Below are 24,869 nucleotides of genomic sequence, written 5' to 3'. Positions count from 1 at the left end.
GCAATAATCAATTGATTAACTGATTATTATATGTACTGTAATTCGATAAGCCAATACTATGAAATGGATTAGTAATAATTACGGTAATTTATATCTGAAAAAGTGCGTCAATTTACAATACATCACGGTAAGAATTTGCAAATAGAATTAGACAGAATCAATTGAAATTGGATGAAATTTTACACTACACCAGTCATAAAGCGATAGTTATGATGGATAATAATGTAGTTCGTTATAAATTGCAATGAACATAAAAATCATTTACATTTTTTCTAAAATTGGTATAATCATATCAAATCGTGGTCTTTTAACTGGATCAACGTTCCAACAAATTTTTATTAGCTTAGATATGTGGGTTGACATACTTGAAGGTATTCGTGGTTGCATGTGTTCTAAAGCAATCTTTAAGATTAAGAAAGACAAACGTTATACGAAGTTCAATTATTAAATTGTTGAATTCTATGAGTAGTCGCTGCGATGATCTATTTTTGAATCATGTAATTGTAGATGTCTTTGCGCTACTTATTGGTTACGTTACCTTTAATCCAATTTCCATTGGCGATAAGCCTGCATATGGAACTTTTTGAGTTGCTAATTCCCATAGAATTATAGCGAAGCTCCACATATCAGCTAATTTGGTTGCGTCATCGTCTAACTCCCCTTGTAATGCTACACAGTATTAGTCCATTCAAAATTCAACGTTAAATCAATGACACAGCTATAAACCTAAAGGTAGCAAAAATTAACCAAAAATCTTTTGGAAATTGCTGGATATACCTTCAGGTGATATCCAATGAGGATAGTAAATTTTTTCATTAACCAAAAATGAAAATTTTATATCTGATAAACTAATTTTAGCAGTAAGATCCGAGCTGATCTGGATTAAGATTCAGAGGAGAAAGAAAAACGCATAATTACAGTTTTCATTGCACGAAATACATGTAAAACAAATGCGAAACGAATCTTATCAATACCAGAATATGCCTAGGGGATAAGTTTAGCCTTGGTAAATTTGGCTTGATTCCGTGCACATACGCCATTCCCCTTGCAATATCAGTAGCAAATTTTAGGGCTTGAGCTGTGTCTACTTCTATGTCTGTAATGGTATACCCATATCATGCAATAAGTTACTATTCATTTCCGATGATTGAATCGACACGAAAAAACTACAGGACTATATCGACTAGTCTTATTGTCATAATTATTAGTAACTCAAACGGCGACAGAGTACATTTAACGATCAAAGCGGTAGAAAGAAATGCATGTAAAAGTTGATATTTGCTACTCCTGTTAGTAGTGAAATAGATGTACATAACATTGTGTAAGTGTATTAATATGAAGTATTAACCCGTTGATTGATGTAATACATTAAACAATGATCCATGTGGCATATATTCACTCAGTACGAATATAGAAGGAGCTTGCTGACAAATACCAAGAATGGGTTGGACGTTTGGATGAAAAGAGGATCTATAGCCATAAAAATTTAGTAAAGGTGTAAGTCAGCTTAGCAAAGTCCGGTAGCTCAATTAGCAATTAAATAACTTATCAGATACTTTAGCTTTGCTATTTCTTCTGGAATTTCTCGTATCATTTTATTGGATATATCTCCGACGATGTATCTTCTTGCAACTATTTCAACTTGAGACCAACTTCCTGTCCATAACTGATCAAAGTTCAGAATGTATTGGAAACATAGTTAGAAGCGATTGCTAATAATATAGGAGTAGATCTTACTAATACATCAGACAAAAACTGACTAAGGCAATTTAGAAAATTATAACAAGTCATTTTAATAACGATAAATTAAGCATAATGATATTTATTGTTTACACCAGTAATCCGGTACAACACCGGTTTACACCCTTTAAAATGCTGCATAAAAATAATTATGTATATCTTACGCATACCTCGCCTAATGGACTATCAAATAATACTTCAGATAGCAAAATTTCCGAACCAGCAACCCAAGGTTTGTGTATTTTGTTGGTTAAAGTTGATGCTAATACAAAATAATATCATAGTCTGTAAATATTTTATTACAAGATTGAGGTTGCATTAGTACTATATCATAATAATGCCACTAGTTGTAGGTATAGAGTTTTTAATTCCTTTTACCAGTGGTTCTTGAAGTTGTTCCTGTTGCTGTCTTATTCAAGGTGGTAGCTGAAACGTACACAAGCAATCATTATACAATAGTAGGTATGATCAGTTTGATTTCCTTCATTCGACTGCGGTATTTTTTACATAGACAATCTTAGTACTGTACATCAAGAAACTAAACTTAATACAAACTTCTACTAACCAACATAAGGTTTAGGAGACAGAGGTTGCTTCAAAGACTTTGCATGAGCTAAATTGAATTTATCCAATTATAAATTATTGATTGTAAGGTTATACGCGTATCCAAGATGTTAGCAGAACAATTAGAAACGAGATACATTAAACTATTGTGAACTACGAAAAGATCCAAGAAAATTGGTAAGCGATCACTTAAGTCTTACATTTCAATTCTTGTTTTAGTTCACCGTACGCAAAGTCGATTGGTGTTTTCCCATATTTGTTAGCTTGAGCAGCAACAGCGCCTTGATTTAACAATTCCTAATTTTATTTAAATTACGACATATTTCATCTGAGTCTACTATTTCATACTATTGCATAGAAATTATATGGTTTAAGGTTCCAATTTGACAATAAAAGTGATGCAGTCATGTCCAGACTTACCCGAACAACATTTCTATAGGCCCAGAAAGTTGCATAATGTAAAGGAGTATTTCCATGTTCGTTGACTGCATTAACACTAGCCCTATTTCTGATTAGCTGTCAATGTAATTGATGGCTTAGTACAGTATATTACTATCATTAAATATAAAAAATAGAGTGATAGCAAGACTAGATCAACTGTAATACCCTCACTAGTATTTATATGTAGATTTATAAGAATTATGTTTACTGAAAAGAATAATAAATGATGTTGTCTACATGATTTTCCTCTTGCCTTTTGAATAATAACCAAGTGGCCACAACTTGCAGCCAAATGTAATGGAGTATCCTCGCCCATGTTGGTACTATGGACATTGGCACCTCGAGCAATGAGTAGATCGACAACAGTTTCTCGCCCATCTTTAGCAGCCCAGTGTAAGGCAGTAAATCCATGTTCCTCACTATTATGAAGCAAACGTTCAAATCCAAGTTAGCATTTCAAGTTGGATTATATAACCAAATCTAATTCGATACATGCCTACTGATAGGAAGGTCATGTTGTGGCCGATGGCTTAGATAACATGCTGTTGTAGTATACATACACTTTTTTACTACTGCTGTACTAGAAATGATTGGATAAGAGGCATGACATTTTTGCCGTATATTGCAGCATGCAAAGTCAATAGCTTAAGATTCTAGTTTATTCGATAGCAAATCATTGTACTTTCTGTACTAGTAGAAATTCACTAGAGAATATAATGTGGATGGCGTATTTCTGAAGGTATCATTCCGTTCAGAAATCGGTGGTAGCTATTGTCATCATGTTTAAATGAGAATACGCTGGTGTGGGTGTTCTAATCTAAACTAAATTTATGATGTACCGTATAATCACAGAGATTTTCATGATGATTGGATGGAAGAATATGGGCATTAGGAACTGAAATTATGACATACCGTACAGTATAATTCTGCCTGAAAATTGATGGTAGATATCCTGACAAATGCTTCGATAGGGAATATGGGTATTGTAAACTGAAATTACGATATAGCGTATAATCCTACTTGGTAATTAATGGTCGATATTCTCTAGACGTTTGATAGGAGAGCGTAAACCGAAATAGTAATGTCTATTAGCTCAGTCTGCATGAACTTCCACAGGTATAACCTTGTGTAAAAATAAAAATTTAGCGGTAAATACAATTTGATTGTAATGATGAGAGACTAGGGGTACAAGTGGTACGTATTTCAACAATGCTTTTAGATAAATATTTGCTTCCAAATTATTATTGGAAAATACTGGCATGCTTAATTGAAATTTTATCAGCAAAAGTTGGCATGTAGTCTGGATAAAATCCTGTTTGGAAATTGCTGATGAACATTATTATTATTTGAATGTTATGGGGAGGTGGGAATGATTTTAATTGATTTCTATCAGTCCTATTAGTATGGACATTGTACAGTAAACCTGTGTTGATCCTACTTTGGAAATTGCTGTTCCTATCCGTTATGAGAATATGAGCGTTGGTTCCTGATTAGAATTTCGATATCCGTCATTAATTATTAATAACGTGTGCTTGAATAATCTTATTTGGAAATTGTTGGTTACAATTGTATTGATATTTAGCATTAATGTATGTCAAACGGCAAGCTTAGAAAGTGTTTTACGTATAGTATTGAAATGGTCAATTTTAACAGCTGAATTGATAATGAAAACTCTTACACAATCGGGGTAAACAGTCATGAGCAAGTAGGAATCGAGTGAGCGCGTACAGCATTGATATGATGATGAAATTCACAGTTTATCAATATTAAACATTATCAATTTGACAGCAATCCTCATCACTCTTGTTGAAACCTATTAAAGTGTCCCTATACTGCATGTGCTTACAGAAATACAAAATTCTCATCAATCTTATGAAGAACTATTAAAGTGTCCCTACACTACATCTGCATACAGAATAGAGTAATCATTGCAACGCTGAAACAACATATTCGGCCGGAGGAAAGTGTCGAAATTCAACCTGGAAATCAATCTTTAGGGAGATGATAACATGAAGGAAAACGGCAATCCGTCCACTCGAGTTAATTGAAGTGACATCATTATATTAGACTGGATTATTCATCCTAGCTAGAATACCTTGTCGTCGATGGGTATTTTATTACCTGTCATTGATACTGCCATCCCATTTTTCGAGAAAATCATGGATACGCTGGGTGTTTCCTTCTCGGACAGCAGTAATGAAATCATCCATGGACAAGCTCGATCTACAGTGAACCAAAGATCGTTGGTTAGCAATGAGTGGATAACTACCAGTAGAATAAAGTCTACAGCATGAATACAGTGAGAAAAAATGGTTCTAACCTAATGGATGGAGGATAATATGATTAGGATTATCACCACTTGATCAGCATCGACAGCTCCCATGGAGCAGCAACTTGCAATATAGTGGTTGTAATAATTAACAGTAGTAATCGATTCTGAAGGACGGTATACACCGTACAGACTAACACAGTACAGTAGGAGACCCGTCATATGTGTAGAATAGGTGTCACCTTATCCAAGCATTTATTGCTAATGTCCGGAAGGGAAAGGGTGACAGATTATTTTTCACATTGTCGGTACTAACGCCTGGTGATATAGAGGAGACTCAACAAGCGGCTGGATGCAGGATTATACGATTAGGATTATCATCAATTGATCAGCATCGACAGCTCCCATGGAGAAGCAATTTGCAATATAGTGGTTGTAATAATAAGTAATAGTAGTAATCGATTCTGAAGGACGGTATAAACAGACTAATACATTACAGTGCGAGACCCGTCAAGTGTGTAGAATAGCTGTCACCTTATCCAAGCATTTATTGGTAATGTTCGAAAGGGAAAGGGTGACAGATCACTTTACACATTGTCGGTACTAACGCTTGTTGATATAGAGGAGACTAAACAAGCGGCTAGATGTAGGATGGGAAAATGGCCGCTAAAGGATTCCATGGCATGCAAGACTACCGTGTGAAACGCTTTATGAACAGTCAATAAAAGTAGGTTAGCATCGAAAAAACGGTTGGCCGTTAGCTGAACAGGCTAGGTAAGAGGCTATCAAGGCTGTCTGCCATGTCAAGTGCAGTATTTTACCCCTTGCTAGAGTGGTGATGGCTAAAGCTCATGGGTGTAAACGTTGCTATAACGCCTTGTTTCCAAGGTGTAAAGACTACTCAATCCAAATTGTACCCTTGTACATAAAAGTTGTCACTCCTTCCCTAGAAAGAGAACAACTTTTATGCAATAGGGATACAATGTTGATTGAATAGTTGCTACTAGGTGCTACTTTAACAGCGTAGCTTGCTCTACAGGCTTTGGTATGCGCAATGATGTATATTGAACAAGTAGAAGTATGCTTGGATTATAATGAATGGGATAACCTTCAACGCTCATTTCTTTGAGCATTTTGACCGCTAGGTTGGAATGGCAAGAGAATAATGAGGTCTATCGATCTACATTAAAACACTCTACAGCTCCTATGTGGTAATCTAGACCACTAGAAAGGAGTTTTCAAGGTGTCCATGGGAGAAGGCTAGCAAAGAGGCTATCGACCCTATTTCAATTTCCAGCCTATACACTGTACTGTACAGTATTTTAGCCAACAAAGCTCATCGATGTAACGAATTATTTCCTAGGTGCTACTTTAGTTGCATCGTGTACTCTACAGATTCTAGTATGGACATGCAGATTGAACAAATTGCAGCATGCACTGATGATAAACTATGCAAGAACCTTTAATACTCATTGTTTCCAACATTTTGACGGCTAAGCTAGAATCGTAAGAGAATAATTAGATCTATCGGTCTGTATTGAAATACTTTTCAGCTCCTATGTAGTACTGTAGACTACTAGAAAAGAGTTTACAAGGAGTCCATGGGAGAAGGCTAGCAGAGAGGCTGATTAGGCTATCTGCCCTATTTCAATCTCCAGTCTATACTGTATAGTATTTTACCCATACTAGGGTGGTGATAGTCAAAGCTCATCGATGTAACGAATTATTTCCTAGGTGCTACTTCAGTAACATCATGCACTCTACAGATTCTAGTATGGACATGCAGATTGAACAAATTGCAGCATGCACTGATGATAAACTATGCAAGAACCATTAATACTCATTCTTTCCAACATTTTGACGGCTAAGCTAGAATCGTAAGAGAATAATTACATCTATAGGTCTGTATTGAAATACTTTTCAGCTCCTATGTTAGTACTGTAGACTACTAGAAAAGAGTTTACATTAAATTGGAGAGGCTATTACTCCTATTAGGCTATCTGCCCGATTTCAATTGCAGCATGCATCGATGATCGACTATGCAAGAACCTTCAAGACTCATTCTATCGAGCATTTTGACTGCTAAACTACATTTGTAAGAGAATAATTACATCTATAGGTCTGTATTGAAACACTTTTCAGCTCCTATGTTAGTACTGTAGACTACTAGAAAAGAGTTTACATTAAATTGGAGAGGCTATTACTCCTATTAGGCTATCTGCCCGATTTCAATTGCAGCATGCATCGATGATCGACTATGCAAGAACCTTCAAGACTCATTCTGTCGAGCATTTTGACTGCTAAACTACATTTGTAAGAGAATAATTACATCTATCGGTCTGTATTGAAATACTTTTCAGCTCCTATGTTAGTACTGTAGACTACTAGAAAAGAGTTTACGAGGAGTCCATGAGAGAAGGCTAGCAGAGAGGCTGATTACTCCTATTAGGCTATCTGCCCGATTTCAATTGCAGCACGCATCGATGATCGACTATGCAAGAACCTTCAAGACTCATTCTGTCGAGCATTTTGACTGCTAAACTACATTTGTAAGAGAATAATTACATCTATAGGTCTGTATTGAAACACTTTTCAGCTCCTATGTAGTACTGTAGACTACTAGAAAAGAGTTTACAAGGAGTCCATGGGAGAAGGCTAGCAGAGAGGCTGATTACTCCTATTAGGCTATCTGCCTGATTTCAATTGCAGCATGCATTGATGATCGACTATGCAAGAACCTTCAAGACTCATTCTGTCGAGCATTTCGACTGCTAAACTACATTTGTAAGAGAATAATTACATCTATCGGTCTGTATTAAAACACTTATGTAGTACTCTAGACTACTAGAAAGGAGTTTACAAGGAGTTTATGGCAGCAGAAAAGCAACGGCAGCCATTCGTCGTTTGGTACTTGAGTTTGACTGGATTTCGATAGGATTGGCTATATAGTGTATGATACAGTATCTGTGAATTCAGTCTAAACTGTTATTTCAATCTGGAATGGATGGTCAACATAGTAGTGTACCATACAGGGCTGTACAGCCATAGTAAAGCATATAATTCTCAAAAAAGGAGTATATTTGACTGGAATTGCATACAAATGACTATATAGTGTCTAGTACACTAGCTAAGTAGGGATTACTTGATAGGGATTCCAATACGATTTAAAATTCTCAGTCAGTCGACTGTATTGGCACTGCACTTTCAAACTCACTAGTCTACTCGCTCGTGACCCTAGTCGAACTATCATCAGACCTCGACAGCACTAGCCAGACACCAACTGGCCACCATTGCAGTCTTGGCTGAACATCCAACACTGAAATGATTGCCTAAAATGTCTCTTCTCCAAAGGATATTCTTCAATTATCAAGGTAATAAGCGTAAGATATTAGTGGGATAGCTAACTGAGTGGATAGGGGTAAAAGGAATGGCCAACGATGGCGCCAATGGGTAATGATGAATACACTCTTGATTGCAATGTAGGCGGCCCATGTTTTCGGCCAACACTCCAATTTGGTCTGTTGCAAACTATTCGATGTGCGAGCAAAAAATCCGGTGGTAAATCCAAGAATGGACGAGGTTCTGCTGGGAAAAGATTAGGTCCAAAGAAATCCGATGGTAAGATGAAATGGATTGATTGCTGGAGACACAGCATTGAATATGTTAGGCAATCAGGCTATAATCAACAATTTTCTTGCTTACCAACGCATCGCTAGGTCAGAGTGTCATCCCTGGCAATATTATCATGAGGCAAAGAGGGACTAAATTTCATCCTGGATTAAATGTAAGCTTATTTCTTACCCCCTTCATCCTCTATGGATCACTTACTGTTATAACGAAACACTGGGTTCCAATAGAAGAGATTGCATGTCTTCTTTATCTAGTGTAGAATTAAAATCGCTTTCTATGGATCCATACGTCGAACAGATAGCATACTTTTCTAACAAAATGATACATGGTGCGCGTATGCCAGCTGCACTTTTGCTTACTAACCAATTCAATTGAATTCAAATGAATCGATAGTGTTTGTAGTTTCCCTTAAAATCAATCAGTGCAGTTGAATCAGTTACGTAATAACTATTAACCAATGACTACCTTCGTAAAAACCAACGGTACTCTTGCTTGCAATCGATACACTACAGTACTACCATCCATAACATATTACACCTCCAAAGTTGCTAAGCCGCCTGATATTACTTCATAGCGTGTTAAATGATTGGTAATAATGTTCAGTCTTCAATTCATCCTGTTAAACTATTAGTCTACTCAAATACCCAACATCACAGATAGAGTAGGCTTGGCATCACGATGTATGCCATCAACACTGTCTGTATTCAATTTCAAGTCCATAGGAATTCGAATCATGTCATGGTTAATGCTTTATTTTTCAGGTTGGAATCGGCAGAGATCATACGTTATATGCCCTGGTAGAAGGAAAGGTCTCCTATACAAGGCAAGCACTTCGTAATCCAATTCCTTACCGACCTATTAAAGTGAGAAAAACCATTCACGTTATACCCACTCCCAAAGTGCCAGAGTTTGTTTTAAATGCTTGAGGGTACTACTCGGACTATTAATGTTAATACAAGTATGTCGGAAATAGGCCAAAAAATTTCAAAATACTGTACTATTATTCTTACTAGGGATGTCTATAATATTTTTCTGCTTGAGTACAGTGATATTGTTAATGATTGATGCTGATACAGAATCGTTGTAAATTATAATCAAATTTGACGATCACCCTTTGGAATAGAATCGCGTAAAAATGGAACAAAATATGCTGTATTCGCACTTGTGATATCAAAATAAAAGCGAATGATTGCTAAAATGTAGAATGTAGACATTGAATCATGTATATTGTGTAGAGTTAGCGGGAAACGATCGCTTTTATAGGCCGCTTCCAAGATTAAATTAGGGTACTATAGAGAGGAAATGGACTTTACAATATTAGGTGGCTAACTAAAGGATGAATTATTTTAAACACCGATCTTAGCTTGGATGTAGTTCTAGGCAATTGCAATTCTAAATGCAGGTTATCCTAACAGCCGGATTCTTTAATTTGCTTTCGTATATGAACTAACAAAGTTAGCAAAGTTCGAGTTTGTGGCTAGCAGTAATTGAATTTGATTTCATAATCATCCACCCAGGCTTAACCTAGCCATCCATTAGTCTCATGTAATCTTGTCAAAATTCCTTCTATTCACTGTTGCAGTAATGAAACTGCATGAGTAATTGACCGATACTCAAAGAAATGATCGATTATGTGGATTGTATGCTAATAAAATACCATGATTTCCTTTTTAATCAAAATCAAATACCTTGAAAAATTAGGAAAAAAGGAATCAAAAAAATATCCTTAAAATCTGTACCGCATTGATATAAAAGCGCAATTAATAGGAATTAATCGAAGCCATATTTTACTAAATATACGATGTTCACTAATTATAATCAATGTTAGGCCCTGTGGTGCTAGAAAATGATGTACAGTAATAGTGAACTCATATTTACAAAATCCTTCTATTATAATAATTATTGGGATAGATGGTTATATTTACCTGTTTAGCTACAATATTATTCACTCTCCATTTTGAAAATCGAACAAATGTATTGGTAGCAGCCAGGACATATTTATGGTGCTACGTCATACAATAGTAGCCTTCATACCAGCATCACGGATTTTGATATATGCGTAAATATAACCTGAAGGTTGATATTTCTGGTGACTTCCATTACTTACAGTCTATATGAAATGTTCAAAAGTAAGACTGTATCTTATTTAGCAAGATAGGATTGCGTAACTGAAATTTTTCTGTAGCTAATTGTATATATAAACCGTAAATTTTGTTGTAATAATTCAGATAGTCGACAGATAGTCTGATTGAAGTTAGATAGCCCTTGGTAATTGTACGACGAACCTAAACTTATGTAATAAAGTGAAGTTTAAAAGAAACTGTAGTTCTTATTATATTTTTGAGAAGATGGATTAGCCATGTTATTATTAGCTAAAGATTAAAGAATAAAGCTTGATATTATTTATGAACAAAAACTGATATAGAGCAGCTATATTATTTGCAATGAAAGATTAAAATACTAAACTTGGTGCTATGCTAAGAAAAGAGATAGAGGAACATCTGCTATTTTATCGATAGCAAAAGAAATTAGAATATTAAACTTGGTGCTGTTCTAAGAAAACAAGATTGAGATACGAATATCAACTATTTCATCAATCTGTAGCCCATCAATAGCGTAGGAATAGTTTAATTACTTGTCATGTCACTATTTTACATTATTTTCAATCTAGAAATAATTTTATCAATCTTTTTACAGTTTTACTATCTGACGACATAAGTTTTGTTAACTACAAGATAGTTAATTATAGTCTTCATTACTGGATCACGAATACTAAAATTTAACAAGTGCCAGCATAAATAAAAGAGCATTGGTAAATAGGGATAGAGTTCATTCCAACAAGGATTGGAATCGAAATAAAATGTACGAGATCTATCATCGTCATCATACACAAGAAACGGTTCTATTGTTCTAATCTTGAATATAATTATTATAATTTAAAATATTTAATTTTGCCCTGATTAATTTCATTTTTCAAATTGAAAATTTAGCCATCTCACGCCTATTTGATAGTAGGAAAACGGCCAAATGTTTTTAATCCTTTCGCACAAACTCCTTAGTTATTACGTATAAATTATTCATTTTATGCCAGTCTTACTGCATTAATTTTATTTTAACAGTTTATGTAAAGGATTATAAAATGGATACGCTGGAAGAAGTGAGTTAATAAATCATGAAGCGTGAAATCCTTTTGTTACTACAGAATTAGATCATTGCAAATCACTTTATACCATTTTGCTAATGTATATTATCTTTACTATCTCTATTAAAGCTTATAAAATACATAATTAGCAGAAATGACGTCATGAAATATCAATCTTTATATCGTTCGATCGGATATCGATATTACCGTGGTTGATCGGTGATATTTCGCGATACCAATCCTTCTTAATGCAATTAAGAATCTCTTTCGTATGTTGTGATCAAATTGAATATATATAGTAGGATTGATGACAGCAATGCTTGTTGTTGCAATCATAGAAAAGAAGGCCAAAATAAATTCAATAAGATTTTTATCTCTTACTTGCAGAAATGATTTTTGAGTTATAGCCATTCCGGTGAAAGTAGCAAATAACGGCCATGTAGATACGATGTAGCTAAATGTAATGCTAAGTAACATCTGGATAAATCGACGCTTTTTCGTTTGCAGTTCATGACGCTTTTGATTGGAAGTTTCACCAGGCCGAACATAATTTTTTTGATGCTTAATGATCCGCCAATATATAACGGCTACCATAACTGTCGGGATAATATACATCAAGAAGACAACAGCAAAAAGGTAGACTGATATAGATATTGTAATCTCGGATAAATCGCAGAAAACAGGATCTCGACGATAGACAGTAATGTATTGAATGACAGGAGCATTAATCGACATCGACAATATCCACAATATAATTTCACAAGTTAAAATAATTCGCTTTTTATATAACCGATAAATACGGAAATATGGCCTAATGATGATAAAGTAGCGATCTACCGCTATAAGGCATAAGTTCATGATAGAGATTGCATACGATGTCGACATGATAAACATAACAATTTTACAAATAATGATGCCAGTGGAATAATTTATGATGCGATGTAATACCACTTGAATATTAATGGATAATGAAGCTAATATTGAAGCAATATCAGAAATGGTGGATAGCATAATTAAATGGTATGTTAATTTCTTGAAATAAGCATCAGTCATTATGACATAAATTAAAAATGAATTTATCGTTAAACCTATCGAAAATAGGATAATGGCAACAGCAGAACCATAATCGTAAAGAGCTGATATCACTGGACCAATATGTTCAGTTTGATTGAAATAATCCATCGTAATGATATATCGTGGCTCCGCTTTTGAATGGAAAATTATTTTCTACACGTCTGAATGCAGGATATGTTACCATTTACTTTTTCTTAATAGTAATAGTTTGCTTGAGTACATTTCTTAAATAGTTCTAATTAAACACATGTAACAAAATCAAACTAATAGATATTACACCGATTTATCATCAACATAATGAATTTAAAAAATCAGGGAAAACATTGACCATATAGATAATCGCATTTTATAATATCTTTATGTAAGTGTAGAAATTATTGTCTCTAATAATCCTTTCTTATACACTCCTTTCCAGAATCAATAATGGACTGTAATACTGTATATATGTTCAAACAACTATGGTAGTCTTGCAAAATAAGCTGCTAAATTAAGACTTATTACGGTTAAATTATTTGACCTGAAGGTTACTAGTTAGTACCAAATTCGTAATTGAGATTAAGAAGTTAATTTTGTAATTTCTCTTAGATTAATAATTGTAGTTAACCAAAGACTACCATAACAATTTGAATACATTGAATAATCTACTTCTATCGACTTTACGCACGTGATTTCTAGCTATAAGTCATAGGATACAATCTAAAAGTTCTTATTGATTGTATTTACTGTTTTAATGAGTAGAGAAAATAACAAAAAAATTTTTGTCATTTAAATATTTTATTATATATCGGACTATTATTTCCTTTCCATATGGATAACAACCAATCCTAGAAGGCAGAGGAGCCAAATGCTGTAAACAAATATTAAATCAATTCATATTATTGCTCCCATCTAAAGCATCCAGTCTGATAATTTCTAGACAGGAAATTACGATTACAGATTTATGGATAGCATTTATTCACTTCGACGCATTATTATTTTCTACAACAGCCAAAACTATTGCTTTTAATATGAATGGAAACTGTTTCATTGTGCGTTTGTTCTTCATGTCTTCATTTCTGAAAAGATAAGAATAATTATCCGTTCTATTGATGCTTTTAAGGGTACTGGTAATATAGAACTTGATATTGTAATTTAAAACACGAAATAAATGATTGACTCATCTAGATGCAACAATATTCTACACCCATTTATAGACAATTAGCTATTCTTATAACAACCGTAGGTATTCAATTCAATTTCTTATTTATCTGAGACCTCCTGTACATCCGTGCTTACGCGCTCTACAATGACGTAAAAATTTTATTATTACCTCCTTATTAGAGGACGATGACGTAATTATAGTATCACCTGCCGATATTTGTTTATCATCGGTTTATTAAACTGGACAAGACAGAGTTTATACGACCTTTTTGCCTACGGCTTTCTATATGACCAAAATTGCTTTAAATTATTGCGGCAAGAATATGCAAGTACGGAACAAGATAGAATAAGAAGTGCTACATTATATCCTATACGTTTCAATTGTAGCATTCATTTTTTTAATTTTCGTAATTGTTATTATGAGTGTTGCAGAATGCTAAAGTAAAGAGCAAATACCGAATACTATCTTACATAACATGAATGCGAGTATCTTACCTAGCAATCAGTTTAAAGTTTCGATTGATAGAAGCATAATTTAACTTGGCGATAACGCAAGTATAAAAGACCGTTTCTAGGAAAGCATCGGTGGATAGCCAGTATTTATATTTACGAAATAACTATAACTGTAACGAAATAAGTATAAATTTCTTTCTTCAATCGAAATTATTTAAAGCTATGATGGATTATCATGTTGAAATTACTAAAAATCGTAGGTTTTATTTTATATAATCATGTGCAATATCCCACTGCTTCTTAACAATTCTTTAAATACTACAGATAATTTATTCCTTAATTTCATGTATCAATTATACTAATGAAATATCAGAATAAGTTAATTAATTTAAGCTATGAAAATACGATGATTCATTATTTGTACAGATCGACCATACGAGATAGCATATAATTATTCTGTTAGAGAAAATCTGCGGACTGTGGCCTATAAAATATTGTCTATACTAACCGTCTCGGCTAATGCAATGTGAAATTAAAATATTTCTATAACTTGAAATGACTAGTTGGCTTGCAATAAACGTCAATAGCTTGTTATTATTTCATTTAAAATTTTAAGCCTAAGCATTCGCATTATATGTATTGATCATTTCTGAACAAAGTCATGAAGGTATGCAGTTTTTTTGCACCATTATAATCATAAGCAATAAAAACCTTTTAAATAGGCTATATCAGACAAGCTCTTGTGTTTAAAAGAATTAAATAGTTTGAGAAATCCAATAGCTATCGTGCAATATCATGTTGCCTGTCAGCATCAGTTCATAAATAGGCGTATGGAAGAATAGAAATATATTTAACTAATGATAAGGCAATCGACTGAAAATTTTTGACATAATTGCTAAATTGTGAATGAAGAAAGGTCAAATAAAAATGTTTGCTCTTATTTTATTTTTTCTGTTTCTCATTATTAAAGCTCTTTACTTCCACTTTAATGACGAAATGGATTAATTTATAATTACAATTTATACACTTTGGCTTTGAAAGTGGAACAATTACCATCCCCCTTCCATTCAATACCCTCTTTACCTTGAACTCTTACGTTAAATTATTGACGAAAAATAGTTACGGTAAATTACAATTGTTGTAGTAAAATTTAAAGAATTAGCTGAATTAGAAGTAATTACAGTATACCTAAAAAACTTCATAGTTAAATGTGAATTTTCTCTTAAAGACTTTATTCCATCGTTTATTCTGAATTTGAATTATTTATGGCTTGCTCTTTAAATTTAAATTTTGCCTTCGTAATATATTTATTTAATAATATAAGTCAGTAGAATTGTTTAGAAGATATCTAGCAAAAGTCATTTTATTTATATATAATCACAGTCTTACCCATCATTTAATAACAGTACTTATAGCAATGAAGCAAATAGTATATTAAACATTATTCATCAAGGTCTTGTTAAGAAATTAGATCAATGCAGTGTAGTCTTTAATAGTAACTATTAACTTCTAACCGATAAATGATTAATCAGTCTATAGAAATCAATCATGGCTTTCTTGCGAAAAATATTGGATAGCTTTTACTTGATATCTGCGAACACTATCAAGATTTATATTAGATGGTGGACAATCTTCTCCACATTGTTACAATAATTAGAATAAAAGCGTTATCGATGATAGATTGATGATTATTAGTTAGTGGTTTTATTTACTGATGTAATCGTCAAAGAATGCTTAAAAATACAATTAGGAGATCTTTGCCTTCCATAAACCATTTCTACTTCACAAAATAATACACTAATCATCATTTTCTTACTAGTCAACTGATCATGGAAAAGTAACGCAATTTTATTGATTTATTTAGCTAGTTTGGATGAAATTGAGTGCTTATTTTTTTTTGATTACAGCCCCAATTACCTAAGTCCTGATGCGTTATTTGAATAGCGTGGTTAGACTTTCTTGCAACTCATACTTTTAATAGCTAACTGTACGATTAATTGAATTCTATACTATGATCATAATTTCTAAACACGCTAATCGTTTCAATGGCGTAACTTGAATAGCAGCTTGCCAAATTGAGAAGGATTATAAACTATGGGTGAACTGCTAGTATAAAAAATGGCAATTCTTTTCACCTTACAAATAGAATGAAATCCTTCAAGATATTACTATGAACAGAGCTATAAATTAATAAATATGTTTTATCAAGTTCACCTAGTTCTGCTACAGTTATCAATCAATATGTAATAGATTTATGGTATGGAATCTGATTAATAGCAGTATTAATTGCTGTTGAACTAAAGTGGATTAGATTCTCTATTCGATACTGATACAACAGTTGTTGATTGCTGATCTTTAAGGATCGCAAAGCCTAATGAATGAAAGAGTTTAAAGACTTTCCGACGAATATTTTGGTCGAATTTAATATATAAAAGCGGATTAATAACCGTAATCTCATAGCCGAAATTGGCCGAACGTTACCTGACCAATGTCGGCAATGGCCAGCCAATACCTGACTGTCGTACTGTCCATCTCATTGCCGACATTGGCCAGGTAACATTTGGCCATTACTCATCAATGTGACAAACATAGGCCATGTAGCCAAAATATAACATGCGGCAATAATGGCTAGCATTCTGATAAATTTCCGTTTATATGCTTGCTGTAGGCGCCGTTGCGTTGCTGATTTGTAATTTGTCCAGGTCGAATGTATGATTTCTGATGAAGAATAATTCGCCAATATATTAATTCAATAATTGTGGACGGGATAATGTAGCATATCAAAACTAAGACAAAAAATTAAACAGAAATCGCGCTCGTAATAATAGGAAGATCAGACAAGATATTATCTGTCTTATTTACCCCGACATAAAAAACGAGAGGAAAACGAACTGTTGCCGCTAAAGTCCATATCATCAGTTCAGTAAAAACAAGAATTCGTTTCTTATGAATACGATACCATCTCACCTGTAATCGGACGACTGTGAAGTATCGATCTATAGCAATCAAGCATAAATTCAAAATGGAAAGGTATAAGACGTTCCTACCACGTACATAACAGCTTTGCATATGATGGTTCCTTTATAGTAATCAAGTACATTCAGCACCGCTTGGGTATAAGCATGGAGGGAACATATCATCGATACAATGTCGGAGATACATGATACTAACATAAGCTGATACGTTGATTTGTGAAAATATTTTTCGAAAGTAAATATATAAAGTAGGAAGATGTTAGCCATCAGTCCGATAGAAAATAAGACGATGGCAATAATAGAACCATAAGTATAGATTGCTGAGATGATAGCCTTTCGTTGGAAACTACCATTCATGTTCCTGTAGTAATTATGAAGATTGATAACTAGATTTTTTTATTAGCCTAACTGATGCTGGAATTGTTTAAAGAGTAAAGTTTTTATGCTTAAAGCAAGTGAATTGCCAGGTAGATGAAAATAATAAAGACTGAAAGTATTGAGGAAAGATAAATTTTTCTAATTGCTACTTGAAGCATAGACTTCATCTTTAGCCATAATTACAGTTGTAAATAACTAATCATCTATTAAAATAAAAAGATGCCTGAAAACATATAATCTGATCTGGACAATCTTCTGTATTAAACTATTGACTAGACTTGTACGAATACGGAAGATATTGCTTATCAAGCGCTCGAAATAATAGCTTTGGTTATTGTTTTCTATTCTTATGATATCTGGGATGACTATGATTATGAATAGCTAGCAATGTCTATTAATTATTGAGGTCTAAAGGCTTACTGAACGATAGAATAAATTAATACATACAATATTACCTATTTTGAACGTAATTGTGATTCATCAGGATGATTGTTGTCCGTTACTGCATGTCTTAATTTAAAATCATGTTACTCAATTTGTGTAGCAAAAGCTCTTAATATGCTAATGACACAAAGTGCTATTATGCTATGTTTACTGTATAACTATTTATTATATGATTCAACGGGTAGTAGTGTAAATAGTCGAATAAACAAGCTAAAAGTAAAGTATTCGCAAAAGTTTGCTAAGATTATTATTTCTAGCTAATCACATCGAGATCTTAAAATGAATGCTATTTCTAAGGTGTGGCTCTATGTTTCTGGAATTTGTTGCCTTAATTACCATCAGAACAATCTGTAAAAATGATCTTGTATAAATCACTCGTATAAGGAAAGTAGATAAGAATTTCATTTCTAATTTTTGACTTTGTAAGTTAAAGATGTTTTTAGAAAATCTGCTGTCATATTACACGTATTGAAATAATGCTAAAATAGTAAGAATAGATGAAATGCCAATCAAGGCGACAGCTATTGGCAGCTATGAAAGTAATTGGTGTAATATCTACTTTTTTAATAAACAGTCAAATAGCGATTCTGGGTGTGTTTGTTCCAGTATCATCTTAACTTAAGATATTGTGTTGTACCTATAGCAATAGTTCATTAACATTCATTAAAAGTATTTGATTTAAATTAACAATCGTTGTATGCCTAAGCGATAAATAACTTTTATAAATTTAAGGCTGTCATACTATCTGTTATTGGTAATGAATAGCGAATTATCTAGCCTTAAATTTCATTAATTCTGCGTTTTTTATTTAATCATCTTTCTAACTACCGGTATTTAAAAATAGTTTCTATTCAATATAATGAATTACCTTGCTCAATCTATGAAAAGATACTGAAAATGCGAAAAACTATGTTATTTATGCTATCATTCTTATAAATAACGTTCATTTAATAATAAGGAGTAAATTTCTGTCAGGACTTGATAGCTTAAACGGAAAGAAAAACATATTTCTGAACATGTAATGAATAATTTAAATCTCTGCCGGTACTTTGCATAAAATATCGATACTGTTCATAATTTACATTTGAACAATGTATGTGGCATAGGTTAATGAAACCAAAGTCTATTGTGCCAGTATTTCATGTTCCGCAGCATTGAATAGATTTCCTCGAAATTAACATAGCAATCGCTACTGTTCTGCACGTTCATTAAATACTAAATATTTAACGAAAGGTGTGAGTGATATTTAATTTTTTTTATGGCTACCTTTCCTTTACTGATTTACCGAATAATATTACTATTTAAAAAAATCCTATCAAATGCTGACGTTAAGAATATCCAGAAGAATTTGCATTTGATTTACAGACATATAGCTAATATTGAAATTTCTCCTGGGAAGTTAACTTCCACTTTTTAGGAATACAAAATGGTGTTACGATTTTGCTAACTTATGTCGCTGCTGCTGTTGAATCATATTTAATTCGAAGTAGAAGGCATAGTAACTTTTCCTCCTTTCTTCTTAAAAGCTTTAAGAGTACAAAGTTTGGACTGCATTCTGTCTGTATAGCATAATGTATATCTTGCAAGCGTTATTGATGTAATACGATTGTTAAACGTCGATATGAGTTCCCTTATCATTAAAATAGGACTATAATTAATATTTTGATAATGCTTAGCAGCCATTGTCTATCATCACGTTTCAAGGTATAGATTTCTTAAATAAAATATTTCACGAAGCTTTCGTGAGGATTGCCATGATAAAATTGCACACTCAATCCTTCTCTTGGCAATATGAAGGTTGTAAACGAAGTTGCCTCTTGATATTTTTGTGACTGTTAATAAAGAGCCCGTACATTTCATCTATAGAGGTTATAATAAATTCTGTTCCGATATCTGGTTTTGCATATTTCAATATTCTTTAAATTGCAATCGCTACTCTTATCTTAACTAATTTTTGTGATAATGACAATTAATGTAACGTAGATTCCATAAGATAACATATCTAGGAATGTATTTACATTAATTTCTCTATGCCACAAGCACCCTTGCGACACATGAAAACAATTCAGTGCTTATAATAAACTTTACTTTTGGTACCGTATATAGACAATTTTCAATTAACTTTCTTATTTTGTAAGTAAAGCATCGGATTAGAGAAATAATCACAGGTACGTTGCATCACTTTAGGATTTAGTTATTTATGGTATTATCAAAATGTGTAACATAAAATTACGTTGATGATGATGCTGCTGTGATTTGGCTAGTTAGCCATGTACAGGAATTGTAGAATAGTATGGGAGTGATTCAGAAGTACGTAGAAATGCAACAACTTCGGTAGGATCGGCAAAGGAAATAATCACGTTAAAATATGGCCAAAATGATCTAATTAATTTAATTTATAAAAATAATTTCCGGTCCATATGTCTTAATTCTACTAGAGATAGTAGAAATACTTCGAGTTTTATAACAACCAGTTCCAATACCTTGTTTTTTTTAATGAGTACCATTTTTGGTAAGCGTTTGATCTATGGTAATTTACGTAATCCTGTTGTTAAGTAGTAATTTACAGCAAATTTCTATTTTCTCATAATAGTCTCACAATGTAGGTAGATTAAAATCAAAAAGAATGGAAAATTCAAACATCTACTTCTAAAGATATGAATAATGTCTAGAACTTTAATGTCTTCAGTTTCTTTTTCCACTCTCATGCACCTACATATGCATGTTTGATAAAATTGGTAAATCGATTATAATAATTATGTAGTAGGTCACAAATTGTCGCAGTTACCTTTAATTGTTCTTTTAAATAAAGGCAAATAACAAAATGGGCATGAAATTGTACAGCACTTAACCTGCCATGCGAAAATGGTGGGATTAGTGTTAATTAATTAATATCGGAACCCATTCACACTTGTATCACCAATGTATTAAACACGCTTCTGAGGTATTCTCTAAAGCGCTACCGGTACTATTCGTGAATTTGAAGTTAGTAAATTTTTTGCAAGCACCATCTTAATCAATTGGCATAAAATGAGTTTTGGTACCACGGATACCGCCAACATTTATTTATTTATCAAATTCAAGGTGAAGAAAAAAAAATTAAGGCCAACTGTGAAGATTAGTGAGCATTCTCGTTTTCCTTAATGCAAATTGTTCTTAAATTAATATGATTCTTCCAGATTAGCTTTGGATAGAAAATGTATTCTATTCTATCAGTTATGGATAACTTCTTCTACAATCATTACTAATATGGTTGCTTCAATTTGTTATCTATTCTGATAACTGACTGGTATAACCTTACGATTATTTGCCTAGCCCACATCTTCACTGTACTGATGCAGTTGTACTGTATAGTAGGTTGTACTAAGCAACGTAATAAATCGATTTAAGATTTAAGTGCACTATTATTTTTGTTGAGATCTATACTGATTTGCCAGAATTATAGTCATGGCTTTATTTTCGATTGCGTATAATCGCCAGTTGGGCTTGTTATATCAGTGATCAATTTAACATATCAATTTGTTCGAAATTATATGATTAATATCTGAATAAGGAAGATTCTTGAACCACTTTGTATTAATATTTAATAAATCATTACAATAAGCATTTATGAGCTTGCTGATTATTTCTTAAAAGGATATTGATTACAATCACTATTATTACGACATTCCTATGCATTGGTTAGCGACACTAACGAATGAAGGAATGAATTACTACGGTTAAAACATACATTACAAACGTGATTAATTATTATAACCTTATAAATGATATAGTAGTTCCAAATAAAATGCTGTTCAAAAAGTAAATGTTCTATTTGTTAGAGATTTATCTTATACTATTAATTACTAACAAAAAATGTAAAGAAGTTGTGTTAAAACCAAGTTATTAGTTTAATTTTCTTTACGCATGAATTTTATTGTAATTCTGAGGCTAATTTTAATCATAAAGTTATGTAAAAAAAGTTGTAAAAGTCTGATTAGGTCGAAAAGTTGACTCTATTTTTCATCATTATATTTTTGGCGGAATAAAGCCATACTAAAAGAATAATTTTACAATAAATTCCGAAATTGAACACAACACGAATTCATCACTGTTTGAAATGCTATAAGGAATGGTTAAAATTTTAGATTGAAGTTTTTAACTGTGATCGTAGATATATTTTTCATGCCATTGCTTTTTAAAAGCAAAACGTAATTAAGTTGATGCTGCTGTTGGTGTTTGACCTGAATTATTAAAAACTGCCCGGGTCGATATGGTCTTTTCGTAGATAAAATTGCGAATGGCTCCTAATCTTGTTAATGCTTTTTTGCTTAGTTTTTTATCAAATGCAAGATATAAAAAGGGATTGATTGTTGAAATACTGGCTGTAACAGAGATAGAGAAAAATATCAATAAAAAAGCTACTAAACTATCTTGGCGAATTTTGAGTAACGATTTTTGCGTAATAGCTGAACCAAGAAAGACAAAGGATGTCGGTATAGTAGTTATTACATAGAAGAAGCTGATAGTTCCTAACATTTTAGTTAATTGACGCTTATTAATATCATTTTGGAGTTGGTTTCGTCCCATTTGTCCTGGTTGTACATAATTATTTTGATGAATAATAATTCTTCCGTAAGTGATGCTAATAATTGACGATGGTAAAATATTGTCAATTAATACAAATGATATCAAATAGGCCGAAACTGAATTGGTTATGTCGGGAAAATCGCACAAAAGTGTATCTTGTCGATGGACTGACATGTAGAAAAATGTTGGAATATGGATTAATAAGGACAATATCCATATTCCTATTTCACATGTGATCAAAAATTGGCGTCGATAGATTCGATAAAATGGCGATAATGGCCTAATAATAGCATAATATCTATCGATAGCAAGTAATGTTAAGGTCGAAATGGATATGCCGTAAGAGCTAGCATAAATATAAACATAATAGCGACACATTAGTGACCCACTGTGATAATCATGATGATGTATAGCGATCTGGATAAAGGTAATCAATGAAGTGATGTTAGCAATGATATCTGAGCAAATTGAAATTAATAGTAAATCATATGTTGCCTTGCGAAAATATTTATCAGTTATAAAGAGAATTAATAAAAAGATATTAGCGATTAACCCAACAACTGTAATAGGGATTGCACCAATAGCAGCATAAGAATAAACAGTGTTGTAAAATTGTTGCATTGATTGATTTACATTGCTGTTATTCATCATGAATTTCCAAAGGTCATAAAGATTTACGTGCTTAGAACGTCTTGATAACGAAGATTCTAACTGCTTGTTAAAAGTACGCGATGATAGACTTATTATACTAATCTACTAAATCTATCCACTGGTATTTTCTACATATTAATTGAAAGAACGTAGTTAATAAAGGATTCAATTAATTGTAGAGCCAAAGCTGATTGACAGTGTTGTGCAGTAACAATGACGTTTCAGAACAATTCCACCTTATAGAATGGAATTGTTGATTACTCTACTTTAATAAAAGATAAAAAATTGAATTAAAAATTTATCAATAAAATACAGGTCTGGTAGAATACTTGTTGTTGCTTTTTTAATAATTAATCTAGAATGTCTGCTAAGTCCATAAGTGATACGAAATCGAAAACTGTGAAATTCTCTTATTTGAACACCGTATTTTGTGCATCTAAATTGATATATCGATATTTTATGTTGATTTAAATCTTATCCGATTGCATGTAATGATCGTAAAATTCTAATTATAACCGTCAGTTGTTAAGTTTTCTTTCATAAATTTTATTTGTATTACTATATGAACTTACCTTGGTATTACATTTTTAACATCAATAACCTGAAGGTCGACAAAGGCCATAATTATGAAATGGATATTTTCAATTCTATATAATTGAATAAAGGAGACAATGTAAGAATACCTATTTCTAGTACTGTATTTAGATTGCAGCTGCTGATAATATATGATACGATAACAAAATATAAAAGTAATTATAGGACTCAATTATATACTACTTCGACTTTTTGCAAGTAGTCGTATAGATCTTTTCAGTTAATTTTGCTTAAATTTCTTTCAATAATATGAAACATACGATATCATCATGCTGACTTGTACTCTTATTCGTCGGCTCAGATTTAAAAGGATATCCTAAATAGCTGTGATTGGTATTATCATTTTGCTTACATGCTGAAGGTCTTTATCTCGAAAATTATATTAAATTCTAAGATAATTATCTATTACATATAAAATTAACGCATCAGACTTTACTTGAAATTGGTATAGCCTGCTGTCACGGTACGAACTACCGTGAAGAAATAGCTATCTAAATTTGGTTAATATAATATAGTGATAATATATTACATCTAGTTCCTTACAATAGGAATTACTCTAATTATAAATGTGTTACAGTAAATTTAATGCTGTGCTGTAATGTGTACTGCAATGATTCTGTGAATGGACATATTATAGTCCGACTGTGAAAAACTAGTTAGTAGATGTTCTCACCTAAGTATTTTTATAAGATAACTCGTGAATGTTAGCTGCTGTAGAAGGGCATATAAGCCCGTCAGATAGTTGAATAAAGCAGTTCTCAATTATCTAATTGAGTTTAACGTAGAAGCAAAGGCGTCTAAATTC

General features: G+C 32.6%; 3 protein-coding genes across 3 annotated transcripts; 1 reads left to right on the top strand and 2 right to left on the bottom strand.

Moving 5' to 3' along the window:
* Positions 1–261: 261 nt before the first annotated feature.
* TRIADDRAFT_30386 (uncharacterized protein) lies at positions 262–4,955 on the bottom strand (the record flags this gene model as incomplete). The annotated part of the gene is made up of 12 exons (XM_002116008.1): positions 262–402; positions 539–669; positions 778–877; positions 975–1,096; positions 1,349–1,470; positions 1,557–1,666; positions 1,911–2,002; positions 2,306–2,353; positions 2,505–2,601; positions 2,725–2,820; positions 3,014–3,164; positions 4,867–4,955. The coding sequence occupies 12 exons, from the start codon at positions 4,953–4,955 to the stop codon at positions 262–264; spliced, it is 1,299 nt and encodes a 432-aa protein (XP_002116044.1).
* Positions 4,956–8,451: 3,496 nt separating this feature from the next.
* TRIADDRAFT_60082 (uncharacterized protein) lies at positions 8,452–9,570 on the top strand (the record flags this gene model as incomplete). Its single annotated transcript, XM_002116092.1, has 3 exons — positions 8,452–8,632; positions 8,731–8,798; positions 9,406–9,570. The coding sequence occupies 3 exons, from the start codon at positions 8,452–8,454 to the stop codon at positions 9,568–9,570; spliced, it is 414 nt and encodes a 137-aa protein (XP_002116128.1).
* A 12,874-nt stretch (positions 9,571–22,444) lies between these two features.
* Positions 22,445–24,092, bottom strand: TRIADDRAFT_60081 (uncharacterized protein; the record flags this gene model as incomplete). Its single annotated transcript, XM_002116007.1, has 3 exons — positions 22,445–23,277; positions 23,800–23,906; positions 24,043–24,092. 3 exons carry the CDS (start codon positions 24,090–24,092, stop codon positions 22,445–22,447), a joined length of 990 nt encoding a protein of 329 aa, XP_002116043.1.
* Between the last annotated feature and the right edge of the window lie 777 nt (positions 24,093–24,869).

The sequence above is a fragment of the Trichoplax adhaerens genome, genomic scaffold (genome assembly GCF_000150275.1).
Source record: "Trichoplax adhaerens TRIADscaffold_13 genomic scaffold, whole genome shotgun sequence".
Taxonomy (NCBI): domain Eukaryota; kingdom Metazoa; phylum Placozoa; class Uniplacotomia; order Trichoplacea; family Trichoplacidae; genus Trichoplax; species Trichoplax adhaerens.
Note: the sequence above shows the minus strand (reverse complement) of the source record. Positions and strands in the feature narration are given on the sequence as shown.